Source organism: Drosophila mojavensis, unplaced genomic scaffold (assembly GCF_018153725.1).
Source record: "Drosophila mojavensis isolate 15081-1352.22 unplaced genomic scaffold, ASM1815372v1 contig_36, whole genome shotgun sequence".
NCBI classification, from domain to species: Eukaryota; Metazoa; Arthropoda; class Insecta; order Diptera; family Drosophilidae; genus Drosophila; species Drosophila mojavensis.
Genome location: NW_025318858.1, coordinates 17949064 through 17964611, shown reverse-complemented (window position 1 = coordinate 17964611; position 15548 = coordinate 17949064). Strand labels below are relative to the sequence as shown.

Here is a 15548-nt window from a genome sequence, read left to right as displayed (position 1 = left end):
TAAATTGAGAGCAAGGCTTCGCTGTCAGTCAATTAATTAGGCTCGAAAAGAAGTTGAATGAATGGGTTAATCAAGTCAAATGATAAGGATTGAGTGGGCAACACGTTGAACAAGAAGCAGAAGCCAAAGTAGAAGAAGAAGTTCCATGTGGCAAAAATGATATAATGCCTGAGGGAATATGAACGGATATGGCATGTCGGTCCGCTGTCAAGGGTCGCGTTAAGACGCTTCAAGAGCACAACAAAAGAAACTTCGAGTTGGGAAGTTTTTCATTAAGTAGAAAGAAAATACATGTTGCCGATACGCGAAAGAGCATAAAAGGCTCGTCGTTGATTCAAATCGAACTTTTGTTCAGCTTCCGCCCGTTTGAATTCACGGGGGTTGGCAATGGCAATGGCAACGGCAACGGCAACGGCAACAGCAATGGCAACAGCAATGGCAACAGTAGCAACAGCAGCAACAGCAGCGACAGCAGCGAAGACCGCGTGCGAAAACAGACGCACGCCAAAGTCAACTTCACGCCGTATTGTCGTCAATTTTTTTCGGTCGGCAGCTGACAGCCGAAAGCCTAGCCGTGCTCTGGCCAACTGTCTGTGCTGTGACTTTGTTGACACAGCAGCAGCAGCAGCAGCAGCAGCCGTAGTAGCAGCAGCAATGGCAGCACGAGTAGCGGCAGCAGACGCCGTCGCTGTAAGCAGCGACGCGGCGCCTCTGCTGCCATGCCATGCGCACACGCACACGCTCTGTTGCCTACTTCCAGGCGCCGTTCATTGTTGCGCTTTTACTGCCGCCAGTAGCTGTTGCCCTCCCCCTTGGCCAACACCTCCTACCGCCCGCCACCGTCGACAGAGTCTGAACTCGAATGGTGTCGTAAACATCTGTTTTGTGTTTGTCTTTTGCTTCCAGGCACGCGCGCTCTCCCAACACATTCGCTCTCTTGTTTGCGCGCTCTCTCTGCCTCTCTTTCTTTCTCCTGCTCTCCTGCCGTTGACAGTATCCTGTTAGGCTGGCACTCTGTGGCACTCTGGCATCGCATCAGTTCCAGCATCAACGCCACGGCGCACGGAGCCAGCGATTCTCGTTTCGCGGCACACTCAGCAGCAGCAGTAGAAGCCCCAGCAGCAGGAGCAGCAGCAGGAGTAGCAGCCAGACAGCCAGTGTAACGCACACACACACGTCGCACGCAGAGGCGAAGGCCCGAAAGTGATTTTTGTGGCAAGCCATTTTCTAAATTTGCCAAACAGACAATTAAAAAGGCATTAGGCCAGCATGAGGCTGCCACGCGTTGGCCAACAATTAGCAGCAACACTCGACGACGGCGAGCCAAACACACGCACAACTCTCACACGTAATCAAAAGTGATTTCTCTCCGTGTGCTTTTGCTCTGCGTGCGAATATCGATTGCTGTCGCCTTGCATAAGTCCAGAGTCTGGGATATACAAAGCCAGGGTATACAGCGAAATAACAGCGAAAATAACACCCTATAATAGAGCAGCAACAACAACAACAACAACAGCAACAGCAATAACAACAATAGAAAAGCGTTGCTGCTGCAACGCCCAATGCACAAGCACAACGAACGCAGTCGAAGGAAATCAAGTTTTAATTATTCATATTGAACACAGCAGCAAGCGGATAATCACGATAATGATCAGCATCGTGATGATGAGGATGATGATGATGATGTTGCAGCACCTCCAGCAGCATCAGCAGCAGCACCACCAACTGAAGCAGCTCCAAATGCAGACAAAGTGAATATCCAACAATCGACAGCAACAACAACAGCAATAACAACAACGAAAAGTTTATATATAGCCTTAGCTGACTTGGAGTTGAAGGTGTGCGCGCGTGTGTGTGTGTGTGCGTGCGCGTGTATATGTGCGCGCGTGTGTGTGTGTGTGCTTGCTAACATTTATTTTTGGGGCCAAAATGGATATCGCCCTGCGTGGCACAGCAGCAGCAGCAACTGCCACTGGCTCGGCCACAGGCACTGGTAAGTCCTTGAGAGTCACTGAACTGACTGAACATATAAACATGTCAGCTGGGAGACAGCTACAAACAGTTTCACACACACAAACACACACACACACATACACAATTACACTCTCCCTGTTATTGTGATTCATTTGTCTAAGCTGAAATGGAAACAAACGCAGCTATTCACCAACAATTCATTTTGCAGGTTTACATCATGCTGTCTCATTGGGCAACATTGAGGTCTCCACCAAGGTTGGTAGCACTAGCAATGAGACACTGAGCGAAACGGGTGTGAGTAAGAGATAACGACTAAAGTCTACTACAGGAAGTGACCAGATTATGGTGGCGCATTGTATAGAGAATTTTTTTTTTTTTTTTATATATACGGGTATATTAGAATTAAGGCTTAAGTGGAATGTGAAATGGCTTAAAGTTATATTCCGAATAAAGCTTAAACAATTTATATTAGGTTAAGCATTTATTTTTATCATTATATATTTTTGTATATATGTATATGTAGTATATATAGTGTTATAGTCTTTATATATATTTATTATATATATTTACATATTGAATATTTCAAAGTGTTTTAAATATTACGTATACGTGCGGTAAGCCCAAACATTTAAATTTGTTGTATAAGTAACCGAACGAATACAGTTTTATGTTAACTTGCATATGAAAAGAACCTTTTCCTTTCAATCTTCTTGATTTATTATATTATTATTTAACACAAATTTATTTTAGCAAAAGTTAATAGAACATATTCTCACACTTTCTAAGTTTAGTTTCATAATTTAAGTTAAACGCTCATAATGTAATAATCTCTGATCCCTATCAGGCCACCTATTCCAGCCACATGGATCGCAGCTACGACTCTGAGGACGAGCACACGAGTCGTCGACGTCTGCGTCAAACACTCTCCACCGAATTGCAGCCTCGCACCTCCGTCTATTCGCGGGGCGACATAAGAGAACAGGTGAGACAGTCGCAGCTTGTATTTAATATAGTTAATAATTAACCCCTCTCTCTCTCTCTCTCTCTCTCTCTTTCTCTCTCTTTTTCTCTTTATAGTACTGCCTAACCGATCGCCAGCTGCATAGCATTGAGCAGCGGCCGCGCAGAGAGCGTTTCTTTGGCTGCCTCTCGCGCCGTGGCCAGACCCAGGCGAGCAGCTTCCTGGGCGGCTGTGTGGGCCGGCGTGTGCCCTCCGACGAGAATCTGGCTGCCTATGCGCCCTTCGAGAAGTATCCGCGGTGAGTTTGAGTCGTGGATGAAATCTCTCCCTTATCAACTTCGTGTTTCTCTCGCAGCTATCAGAACAGCTATACGGACACGCACGAATTGGATAGTTCCTATTTTCGCCGTCAACCGGCATCGATCTTGAGCTCTGGTAAGTCCAGTGAGCCGGACCTGGGCGGTCGCTACAACTGGATTGGTCAGTCGGCGCAGATGAACAACAACGGCGACTATCAAACGGATTCGAGGTACGAGTTTAACAGAGAAACGTACCAGTCGTACGAACTCCCAGCCAAAAACCATATAACCGTAAAATGCTATGTCAAACTGTCGCTAGAGATCATGCTTAACTTAACTGTCGCACTATCTGTAGTATTGCTCGCTCGCTCTCTCTTTCTCTCTCGCTCGCTCTCGCTCTTTAACCTATCTTTACACACTATGTAAAACGCTTGCAATGCTTGCTCTAAAACTATTCCCATGCAACAACAACTACAACAGCAACAACTATTTCAATAACAACAACAACAACAACAGTTTGCATATCAAATTTGCATAATGCCAAGAAAAAACGCTTTTTGCTTTCCAAGTTCTATCGCTTTCTGTAAACCCCACTGAAATATCTCTGCAACTGCGAATCTCCCTCAAATCGAAATCAAACGAAGCTGTAAAATATATTTCCTATGTACTTTTCGTTATTCATTCACCTTCCCCACTTCTCTCTAAACCAAAATACAAAACCAAAAACCAAAAAAAAAAAAAAAAAAAAAAAAAAAAAAATAAACCGACTAAAATCCAATCAAACAATTGAAACCAATCCAATAACTAAATGAACAAAATGTGTAAAAAGGGCAACTTGTTGTACAGCACCACTTGAATCCTTTTACCAGGATGTTTTGCTACGGAATTATTATGTCGAGCTTTGCGCTCCACCACATCCTACACCACCAACATCACACACCAATCAAATCGCTAATGTAAATGTTTGGTATGTAAAGTGATAAACGAAAACTAAACTTAAAATCTAAAATTTAATTACAATTACAATTACAACTTAAGAGAAACGTTTAAAAAGTGCGCTAATTTAAATAAATATATTTAATTACATAGATATAAATATATTTTTATTTTTGTTTATTTATTTATATTTTGATTAAACGCTATGTGTCTGCACGTGACTAATGAACAAAAAGAAGAAGCAGAAGAAGAAGAAGCGAGCAATGTTTGTTATATGCCCCACTGACCGAGTCCCATGTGTTTGCTAATAGTTCTCTTGGTCTATGTTTTGCTCCACAGCTCGTATCACTGCCCCACATACGCCACAATGCCGATGCCGCACCAACAGCAGCAGCAGCCACAGCAGCAGCACCACCAGCAACAGTCTGGCCATCCCAGGTGAGTAGCAGGAGCCGGCAATGTCAACTATTTACGATTTCTATTTGATTTAAATATTTTATTAGACATTAATTGTAAATAAATCAATATTTGATTATTATTTGTTTTATATTTTATTTTAAATCAATTTTTATTTATTTTCAACTTTATATATGAACTTGGACTTGGACAAAATAAAATTTAAAATTTCGTCAAATAGAATTTACTTAATTCATAGTCTCTCTCCATAATGCATCAACTCCCTAAATCTCACTCATAATTTATGCCATATTATTATGTATATTATTATTAATTCTAAATATTAACTTGAGTAATTCGAAATTTCCCCAAATGTCATCTACATGACCAATCTCTGATCCCCTCTAAATCTCTCACACAGAACGAAACACGTGAGTTTTGCTCGATCTCATACCTTGACCAGCTTTGATGCTGTCAATGCGGGCTTTCGCAGCTCGGGCCGCTTGAAAAGCGCACGCAGTCAGGAGCGATTGATTGGGGGCAAGAAGCCCATCATTGCCACGGGCTCCATGTATGAGACTTTACAGCCCATGCTCGCGCATCAACCACAGCCACAGCCACAGCCACAACAACAACAACAACCACAGCAGCAAAGCTCAAGTCTGCCCAAAACTTGGCTACCAGCTCAAGTGCAACTGAAGCCATGTCAGCACCACCATGCACCCATTCACCTGCATCAGCAGCTGCCAGGTGAGTTTGATTCAAGTCGGTTTAGCTGAACTTTACTAATCAGCAGTCGTGCAACGAACCCCTAGACAACATGCTGGGTCTGATTATACCACAGCCACTGCCAGTGGCGCTGCCACCGCCCAGTCCCGAGGTTCTCATTGTGGAGAAAAAGTTTCGCAATGCCATGAAAACGCAAGCGACGCAGACCGACGTGGCAGCCCGTCGCGAGGGTCTCTCCAACTCGCAGACCCTGCCCTTCAGTCCGCGTGCGCCGCATCGCATCAAGGTCATGTCCCAGGGCGCCCAGACCAACGGCCTGCAGAATGGCAAGAAGCTGACCAAAAGCCTGTCGGAGATACCCAATGGCAAGGATCTGATGCATCAGCACCATCAGGGGTAAGTGGGGGCAGTCAAATGCCTAGAAGGACGAAATGCCCATTAAAAAGGGCAGGTGACAAATTGTTGGCATGCATTTATCAGGCATAAGGAGGCGTGGCACTACCCATCAAGCTGAATCAATTTATCCCTATTGGGCCATCCGTTCTCCTGTCCATTCGCTTTGATCTCAAAACCTTGACGATTATATTCCTGTGTTATTTATAGTGTATTAATTATAGTAGTAGATTTTTCACATTTTTTATTGAGTTGGGTTATTTTGGTTAATTCGTTTTTTATATATTCTATCTGTTTTTAATTATTAAAACAAAACCAAAATTATTTGTTTGTATATTTTTTAAAATCTTTCTTATTACTTTTACATTTTTTTAATATATTTTATTTATATTTATTTTGTTTGTATTTATTTTGTATATCTTTATATATTTTTTATTTATTTATTTTTTTTTATTATTTATTTTATTATTTTCCATTAATATATTTTCTTGTTCATAATTATTTCGGTACAGAGTCACAGTCAGGCACCCCGACAAAACTTTTCCTAATTGTTATATATTTTGCTTTATTCTCCCGCTTAGCTCCGCCTATCCGCACGAATTGATATATCGCACCCAGTCGCAGGATGTGGTGCCGCTGCAAACGCTCTCCGATGCCCAGAATAACATAATGTACTACAAGCCGCCGCCGCCGTTGCTGGATGCGCACAGCTACGGCCTGGGCATGGAGCACTTGAGTCGCGGCCGTGGCGAGCAGAACGTGGAGTATGTGAACGTGAATGCCGCCGCGATGGCGCTGAACGAGAGCTTCGACTACGAGAGCAACAGCTTGCCGAGGCGCGCCTGCACGTCGCACGCTCGCACCGAGACGGATTACTACTCGAACAGCTTGCCCAGGCACGCGGATGCGCTGCACAGCCATGATGTGTGCAAGCACATCACGGAGTGCGCCGAGCTGATGACGGACAGCGTTCCGCTGGACTTCACGCGGCCCCATCTACTGCCGCCGCCCAGCGAGTACTGCAAGAACGACGACGAGCCGGCGGAGGAGTTCTACGACGACGAGGAGGAGGAGGAGGATGTGCGGGCGCCTGAGACGGAGAGCTACAGCTCCGAGGTGTGCATGGAGCAGGTGTTGGCCGCCGCCCAACAGCGGCGCATGTCCATGCTGCCCATGGAGGAGTCGCCCTTCCGGCGGGACGACATCCGGCGCCAATCGATGCCCGTCTACGGGCAAACGGAGAAGCTGATCGATGGCTTCGGGCCGCGCAGCTCGTTCCGGCATCGCGATAAGGTCAGCTGCTTTCCGGACGCGCCATCGCCGCGGGACGAGCAGGAAATCTTCATAGACTTCAAGCCGCACGTTTCGCCCAAGCCGAGTCCCAAGCAGCAGCTGAAGCATCGCAAGCAGCACAAGGCGGAGATCGCCATGCGCAAGATGCAGCAGCAGCGGCTGGCACAGGCGGCCGCCCTGACGCTGCCCAAGCTGAAGCAGCAGCCAGCCGAGAAGGAGTCTAGAAAGTCTGAGATGGCACACAGCGACGAGGAGGAGGACGACGAAGAGGAGGAGGAGAATGAGGAGGAAGAGGAGGCAGACGGTGAACAGGCGCACCCCGAGCACGAGCCAGACTCCGAGCAGCATCAAGCAGACGACGACGAGCCGCTCTATGAGAACATAACTCCATGCAGCTGTAAGATGGAGCCAGCTGCTCCGGAAGTGCTGGACAAGCGCACCCAGTTCCGCAAGCGTTCGGTTAGCCTGGACGACGATTATACGGCCGAGACAGCTGTCTGCCCAGCGCCAGGCCTCCGGCTGCCCTCCACTCCGGCCAGTCCTTGCCGCGACGAGCTGCTGCTGGCCAATGCCTCAACCTATCCATCCTCGGACTCGCTGGCCAACGACAACACGCGCGATCACTCCGACGGCATTTGGAACGAGTCGCAGGTAACCGTGCTGACTGCCGAGCAGCGGGACATTTCCGACGGCTCCTACAGCTCCAATCTGCTGTTGACGCCCTCATCGAAGCGCAAGAATCTGCTGCTGCAGCATCAGCAGCGCAGCTCCGTGGACACGGATGCGCTAGACCTCGAGGAACTGGTGAGACTCGACCTCGACTAGGTGTAGGGTATTAGCCTGCAGCCTGTATTTGCCTCACTCTTCTTTTTCTTAATATAGAGTCCCACCTATGGCCTCCAGACACTGCCCAAGATCATAAAAGCGCCCACGCCCACAACCACAAAGCCCGCCACAGCGCCCACTCAACCGATCATAATGCCCGCCATCGCGGTGACGCCCTCGGCCAGTCAGCTGTCGGACACGGCCAGCTCTCCTCTGCCCAAGCGCAGCATGGTCTCGCGCGGCTCCGTGCCCGATGCTCGCCAGCTGATGTACGTGACGGGAGTGCCCAAGCAGCGGTTGGTTCCGATCTCTGTCACCTGTTTGAGCAATTCCTTTTCTAAACTCCCCCTTTCGCCCATGCCTAGCCACTCGGACGCCTCGTTTCTGCCCTCTGGCGGGGATTACGCGCGCAGCGCTGACATTTCGGAGTGCAGCACGAATACAGATGAGTATGCCACCTGCACGGACACATCGAAACGTACTCCAGGTATTAAGACACCGCCGACAACGACTAGCTCATCGTCGACGACACAAGTGCCAGGTTTGGGGCTAAGCCAGTATTGTGTGTGTGTGTGTGTGTGTATGTGTGTGTTCATGTGTGTCTCTCTCTCTCTCTATGTCTCTGTGTGTGTGAAGTCCACATCCTCATCCGTAAACGCCTCTCATGCCTGTTGCCTTAGTACTACTATTACTACTACTACTCTCCAGCCTCTAGCCTCACATACAGCCTTATATACGCCTCTTAGCTCATCCACATCACAAAACTCTCTCTAGTTTGTTGTTGTTGCTTGTCGAACGCCTTGCCCGCAATGCTTTAGCTGTATTTCTAAAGATGAACCAATCGAGATACGTGCGATCTTAATCTCTCTCTCTCTCCCTCTCTCTCTCTTTCTCTGTTGTAGTATCCACTCAGAGTTCCCAGCTGGAGAAGACGCACGCCGGCAGCTCGTTCGAGAGTGCCAGCTCGCTCTACTCCATGCGCGAGGAGCTGCTGCAGCATGACGAGAGGCCTTCGGTGAAACCGACGCAGCTGAAGTCTCCCCTGGGCTCGGCGACTGAGCTGACCCGAAAGTCGCCCTCGCACTCGATCAGCAGCACCGCCTCGTCGGGCAGCTGCCAGGTGTCGGGTCAGGCCATCAAATCGCCGGCCAAGGAATGCGAGCCTCAGACCGTGAGCAGCGCGCCCAGCAGCCAGGTGAAGGTAAGCGCGGCGGAAATTGCGCCGCCACCGCCGCCGAAGCCCAAGCCCGAGTCCATATCGGAGGATGAGCGCAGCGAGGTGCGCTACTCCTCCTCCGGCTACTATGAGAGTCCGCACGAGGAGGACGACGAGGAGCAGGTGACGCCCAGCTGCAAGGCGCGACGCCAGCGGCAGGATGACGAGCGCAAGCGACGCAAGACCAGCATGAAGCTGGACATTGAGAAGGAGAACATGCGCGCTTTGACCAGCCCCATCAAGAAGCCCCAGAGCGCTGCCAAGGTGCAGTCGCCGGAGCAGCACAGCGCTGGCATTCTGGAGGGCGGCGGCAGTCCCAGCAAGATGAAACGTTTCCGTCCCAAGATACGACGACAGCTGCGCAAAAGCTCCAGGGAGGATGTACTGGCTGCGGCGGCTGCTCGACGCGCTCGTGCCACGCCCACTATGTATGGCCTGAGAAGCGTGAGCGGCGATACGGAGCTGCTGCTGGATGCGAGCATGACGAGCATTATGAAGGCAACAGGAGCACCAGCATCCGCAGCAGCAACAACAGCAACAGCTGCAGCAGCTACCACTGCAATCACAACCACAACCACATCCGCATCCTCCACGGGCACGGCCACGCTGCAGGAACAGTCGCCGCATCCCATCGCGCGCAAGCCACACAGCTGTGCCACGCCCACAGCGCTGCTATCGCCCAAACAGCCAACCGCAGCTCTGCCCGCCACCAAATCCGCCTCCGAGGCTGGCCAGCTGAAGGCAAAGTCCATCGAGTCACTGCGCTCCGTGTCGCCTGGCTCCGACTCGGTCTTCTACAGCGAGGCCGACGGCAATGCGGTCAGCGGGGAACAGGGCCATTGCCTGCACTGCGGCAAGGAGGTGGAGGGGAAGCAGCACACCAACACGGTCAGCGAGCTGGTGGGTGACTCGGTGGAGTCCATACCCTACATCGAGCAGGAGCCGGACATTGTGAAGCCACCCTCCGACTTTGCTGACTCGCCGGTGACCACAAAGACCACCCAGCGTCTCTACAAGAAAATGGACAAACGCTTTCGATCCGAGGAGCGCTACCATGGCGAACGCGGCAGGCACTACAAGACCCGGCAGGAGAATATACGAGCGAAGGTAAGCTGGAGAGCGAGTGAGAAGATGTGGAGTATATGAGTCTCAACCTTGCAGAGTGAAGAGCGCGGTCGGGCGCCTAGTTTGCCCAATACTCCGATACTACGACCCGCCGGCTCCAGTCCCTGCGTCCTGCCCGACATCAATACGGAACAGAGCCAGCATATTATCTATAAGGGGCACTACGATGCGGGTCGCTATACGCGCCTGACCGATGACGATCTCTGGACACAATTGGATCACCAGTGCTTCGGTGAGTTGCACCATTCCTTTACATCAATTCCAATTAATTCTGAATCCCATTTCATCTACAGATCGTTCCCGCGAGCGACGCGCTTCCACCGAATCGGAGAAGGGCTTCCATGCCAAGTACCAGGTGATCTTGCATCGCCTCGTTCAGCGCCGCTGCACACTCGAGATGTACCATCGCCAGAAGCACAACAATTTCCGTAAGTAGCCGGAGCACCCTGTATGCGTTTGCTATATTTGGCACAACGTGCGCGTTCAACGTCTAAAAAGAGCGACGAGAGAGCTATTCTTATGCTCTAACCAGGGGGTATTATAAATATAGCGGGTCACACATAACGCACGAACTCATCTGGAACTCATATTGTTGACTTACTTATTTGATCTCCGCTGAATATACTATGCAGATATCATAATGTCGCTTAAATGATCATTAACTAAATTGAGTGATTCTATTCAACATATACAAATTTATATCTCTGCTCGATCAGACCCTACCTAAGTAAGGGTATTCAAGTTTCGGTTTGTTTAGCAGACCTGCTGGTGGGTGTTTTCCCCGTGATAGTGGGTCGCCGGGGCTCTTCGCTGCTGCTGCTTTTCATGACCGGCAGTTGGCAGACAAAAAAAAAAAAATCATTAAAAAAGCGTAAAAAATAGTTTCGTATGTTTGATTCTGTTATCGAAAATAGTTGCGGTGCGTGCTTTGTTGTGTGCCGATGCGAGGCGTCGGAGCGCACCGTTTTCAGCGATCGGAGCTCGCGATTATCAAATGTGAAAAGTGCAAATTATTTGGGCAGCCGAAATCTCAGACTGTTTCCGAGTGTTCAAGGCGAGCGTCGATTGTCGATCGCTGATCGTCATTATTCAAAATACAAAGAGTTTTTATTTACACAATAATCAAAGCAAATGATTGGTGGGTAAACAAAGAATGAAAAAAAGCTGAAGATGAGCTCAAATCGTCTTTTCCAAATGCCACAGAACTAATAGCATCGAACTCGACGCCGGACTCGATACGGCGTAAGCTTGAGGAGGTCTTGAAGCTGATGCTCTTGGTATGGGCGCGGGAGAGTTTCGTCATAACAACGCTCAGCAACGGGGCGCACGGTAATGTGTCCGGAAATAAAACCACACAAATCATATCTAGCAGAGATATATATAAATGGGATTACGATATTTACGCACTGTCTACATCTATATAAATACATATACACATTTATATATGCTTATCTCTCTCGCAGGCGTGGACAAAACGGTTGTGGTCAAGAGCGATTCGGGTGAGTTTGGCTTTCGCATTCATGGCTCCAAGCCTGTGGTGGTGGCTGCCATCGAGCCAGAGACGCCGGCGGAGAGCTCCGGCCTAGAGGTTGGCGACATCATCATATCGGTCAACGGCGTTCAGGTGCTGGACAAACATCACACCGAGGTGGTCAAGATAGCGCACGATGGCTGCGAAAAGCTGGAGCTTCAAGTGGCGCGCACCATCGGCGTGCTCATGCACGAGCAGCTGGAGCCACCCAGCCAGCCCATCTTCAGTGGCTACCTGTGGCGCCAGAGCGGCCAGGCCAAAGGTGCGCCCAACGCCAAGAAGTGGGTGAGACGCTGGTTCTCGCTGCGCCCAGACAACTGTCTCTACTACTATAAAACCGAAGATGTAAGTACTTGAAATTATGAAAATTTAAGAAGTTGATCTTTGTAAGAGATTTGTGTTTCGAGCTAATTATTCAATCAATTACATAATTTATATTAAATGTTATAAAATGATATAATTTCTATATCACACAAATATAATTATAATTATGCCTAATTATACAACTTTAAAAAAAAAATTATATATATGTATATTAATTTTTTTATAAAGTATATTAGTTCTACTCTTAAATCATTTTTTTTTTTTTTTTTTTTGATTTAGTTTTATATATAGAAATTTTTATATTTCAATTCGTTTCATTTGTCTATATATTCCCGGACTTATGAATGAATGTACATATACAGATTTAATACATATTCATTTTTGTTGCTTTAATTTTGTTTTAAATTTATTTTTCATCCGATTCAGTATTTGTTTTTATCTTAAATATAAGGTATAGAAAAAGCACAAAATTTATATCAATGAAACAGTTTCATTCATGTCAACCATTGCCCTACCTATAAGTAGGGGAATATCCCATTCAATTCATTCAAAACAATCCCAATTGGATTTTTATTAAAACTGGGAAACAGTTAAAATCAGTCAAATCAAAAACTCATCTGTGGCCTTAAGTGAACTAGTTTATAAAAATTAAATCATATGCTATGTCAATTATAAACCGCTTTATATATTCTTCTTATAGGATTCTCAGCCCGTTGGCGCCATGATAATGGCCAAGCATACTGTGGACTTGTGCCCCCCGGACATAGGTAAGCCCTTCGCCTTCAAGGTGGACTCCGGCGAGGGTATACCCATGTATGTGGCTGCCGACTCAGAGGAATTGACCAACAGATGGTTGAATTTGCTGCGCCAAGCGGCCAATCAGGATAATCAGTGGCTGGACAAGAGGTAATTGATCACTCCTATCTCTGTCTCTCTTTCTCTTTCTGACTCTCTCCCACTCTTTATTTGTAGTGCTCGCTGCCTGTACCAGAGCCCGGGCAGCATTGTGCGACCCGATTGCTTTGGCTATTTGCTCAAATTGGGCTCAAGGTGGTGCGGCTGGTCGAAACGCTATTGTGTACTTAAGGATGCCTGTCTCTATTTTTATCAAGATGCAAATAGCAAGAGTGCATTCGGTGAGTCACCAAAATAAGAAAATGAAGTCTGCTCTATAATAGTCTACCTAGAACTATATATAGCTAAAAGATACCCTGCAAGCGAATAGAAATTTAGAACAATTCTTGATTCGCCTGAAAGTGAAAAGGATTAGATTCTAGAGAAGCAAGCAACTGAAAAATCTAATTTCTGAACGATTCGAAAAGCATTCTCTAGAATAGTATACTAATGAAAAAATAGTAGATCCCCACTAATATAGCATATAGATCAACAAATAAATATTATTTTAACTGTTCTGAGAAATTATTATAAAATTTATCAGTTTTAATTTTTGAAAAAAAAAAAAAATAATAATAACTCAACATTAAAAATGTATTTTAATAACCTTTAAGGAATAAATAGAAAAAGTGATATTATCTGGACATCCAATTAGAATTTCGTTTGCAAAAGAAAAGGTTTTCCCCCTTGCCACCATTATACCCTCACTCCTCTTGCTTGCACAGGGTATTTTAGGCAAATAGACAACTGACGCATGCAGCTAATTAATTAAATTTTGTGTATCAATTTGTGGTCTCGCCTAGGCATGGCCTGTTTGCATGGCTACAAAGTGGCCTCGATGTCAGCCAATGCGTCCGGCAAGAAGAACTCGTTCGAGATAATACCACCAGAGGCGAAATTGCGTCATTATTATTTCTGCACCGACAGCGAAATGGACAAGAAGCGGTAAGGCCTAGATATAATATATAAAATATAAATATGAAATAATAAATAATAATAAATAAATAATAAATTTCATTTATATATTTTTAGTTGGATATCCGCACTGGAATACTCCATAGATCGTTGGATCAAGTCCGGGTAACTAAGGATTAAGACACGCTCCCGTTCGGCGCTCAGCAGTCGACGCAAGCGTCGCAGTTTTAGCTACTACATGGATTAGCTAACGTCTGGGCGGGGCGGGTAGCAACATTAGTACGGGTACTAGGTACTACCAAAAACTAGCTCATAAGCACATACAAACACGATTTAGAAGAGGAAGAAGAACAAATTATATAGAAAATAGTCCAGAGTTTTTTATAGTTAGTAAGGACGAGGAATTAGTACAGTCAGGCGAACCGGGTTTAAAACTATTTTGAAGTGCGCATACCTGAAGGTGTGTATTCTTGTTATACATATTAGCTTATAGCCTATGTTTAGTGAGGTTGTCTTGTTATACACACACATAGAAACACATACACATACACATGCATATATAGCATATATAGTAAACTTAGATATTGTACAACAAAAAGAAGATTCATTAGGCTTAATTAAATTGAAATACTTACATAGGTATTCAAAGGCTCAACCATATATATATAGATACTTATATATATATATATATTGGATATCCATTTTAGACGGGTATCTTAGACAGTGAGATAATATTTACAAGATTGAAAGCAACAACTTTTGTCAAAAGTAAAGACGAAACTAAAAAAATATTATAAAAATTCATGACCAATTTCAGAATCATCCTATAATAGTAAATTTATCATAAAATCTCTTAATAATGAAATATATATAGATATTGGCTGTACCAGAAAGGTTTAATATTTGTCTCAGTTCCGGTTTAAATTAGAGAAAATGAAAATATGAAATTTATATAAGTGAAAATGGTTTTCGTCCCCATTGGAAACACAAGTTGGAAAATTAAGAAAGGTTTTATTAGTTAGACACAATTTTTATTACGATATTATAATTGAATAGATTTTTGATGAAACATTGATAGACTTGGGTTATGCATATGTATATTCAGTTCTGTTGTTGGGGATTGCCAGCAGGTTCTCGTGGCTATAGGAAAAATATGACAAATGCTTTATGAGTACGTTGAGTACTTAACAATCCAGTAGTTACTTTTGTCATATATGCGAATATATGAACATATATGATCTTAGACGTGCGCTGATTTCCCTTCTTTTGTGGATCGGTGTTGGCATATTGAAATACAACAAATTTTTTGTTAGTGTTAAAAACACACACACATGCACACACTGACATACACACACACACATGAATATATTTTATACTTTTAAATAGAGTTTTCCAATCAATGAGTGTGCTAATTCGTTTAGATAATATTTTTTTAGTATACCGTATATACATACATATATACACAAATATATATACAGAAGAGTGGACAGCCAGCAGACCATTAATAAATATTAACAAAGAATACTAACCGAAAATACAAAAAAAAACAAAAAACAAAAAAAAACACATATATAATGAGAAACACTAAATAAGAGCTTTAATTATTAAATAAAGAATATACCATTGAAAAAAAAAAATTGTTTTGAATTCTGATACCTGGAAGCGAAGTGAAATCTTTAAGGTTCGATTGAATTGATTGACTGACTGATTGACTGCCTGATTGAGTATGTATGAGTC

At 45.3% G+C, this 15548-nt stretch overlaps 1 protein-coding gene across 8 annotated transcripts; it reads left to right on the top strand.

The window, feature by feature from the left end:
* Positions 1–1030: 1030 nt before the first annotated feature.
* Positions 1031–15270, top strand: LOC6577176. 8 transcript variants are annotated; one of them, XM_044008648.1, is made up of 20 exons: positions 1031–1993; positions 2183–2229; positions 2833–2956; positions 3052–3233; positions 3291–3464; positions 4064–4201; positions 4510–4608; positions 4988–5316; positions 5382–5691; positions 6270–7785; positions 7864–8102; positions 8172–8347; positions 8709–10129; positions 10184–10379; positions 10441–10575; positions 11611–12023; positions 12703–12908; positions 12975–13138; positions 13700–13841; positions 13929–15270. In XM_044008648.1, the coding sequence occupies exons 2-20, from the start codon at positions 2192–2194 to the stop codon at positions 13978–13980; spliced, it is 6054 nt and encodes a 2017-aa protein (XP_043864583.1). In that variant the 5' UTR covers positions 1031–1993; positions 2183–2191; the 3' UTR covers positions 13981–15270. The 8 variants fall into 8 exon arrangements, with proteins under 8 accessions (XP_043864583.1, XP_032584769.1, XP_032584770.1 ...); XM_032728878.2 differs by having other exon boundaries at positions 2819–2956; XM_032728879.2 differs by having other exon boundaries at positions 2183–2268; positions 2819–2956; positions 8172–8293.
* The last annotated feature ends 278 nt before the right edge of the window (positions 15271–15548 follow it).

What these genes read in the sequence shown, in the direction of transcription:
- LOC6577176 (XM_002003109.4), top strand. Translation starts at nt 1,930, where the DNA reads ATGGATATCGCCCTGCGTGGCACAGCAGCAGCAGCAACTGCCACTGGC. An exon ending in CGCTAGACCTCGAGGAACTG is followed by an intron (nt 7,786 to 7,863) that starts GTGAGACTCGAC and finishes TTCTTAATATAG; the next exon opens with AGTCCCACCTATGGCCTCCA. An exon ending in ATTGGATCACCAGTGCTTCG is followed by an intron (nt 10,380 to 10,440) that starts GTGAGTTGCACC and finishes TTTCATCTACAG; the next exon opens with ATCGTTCCCGCGAGCGACGC.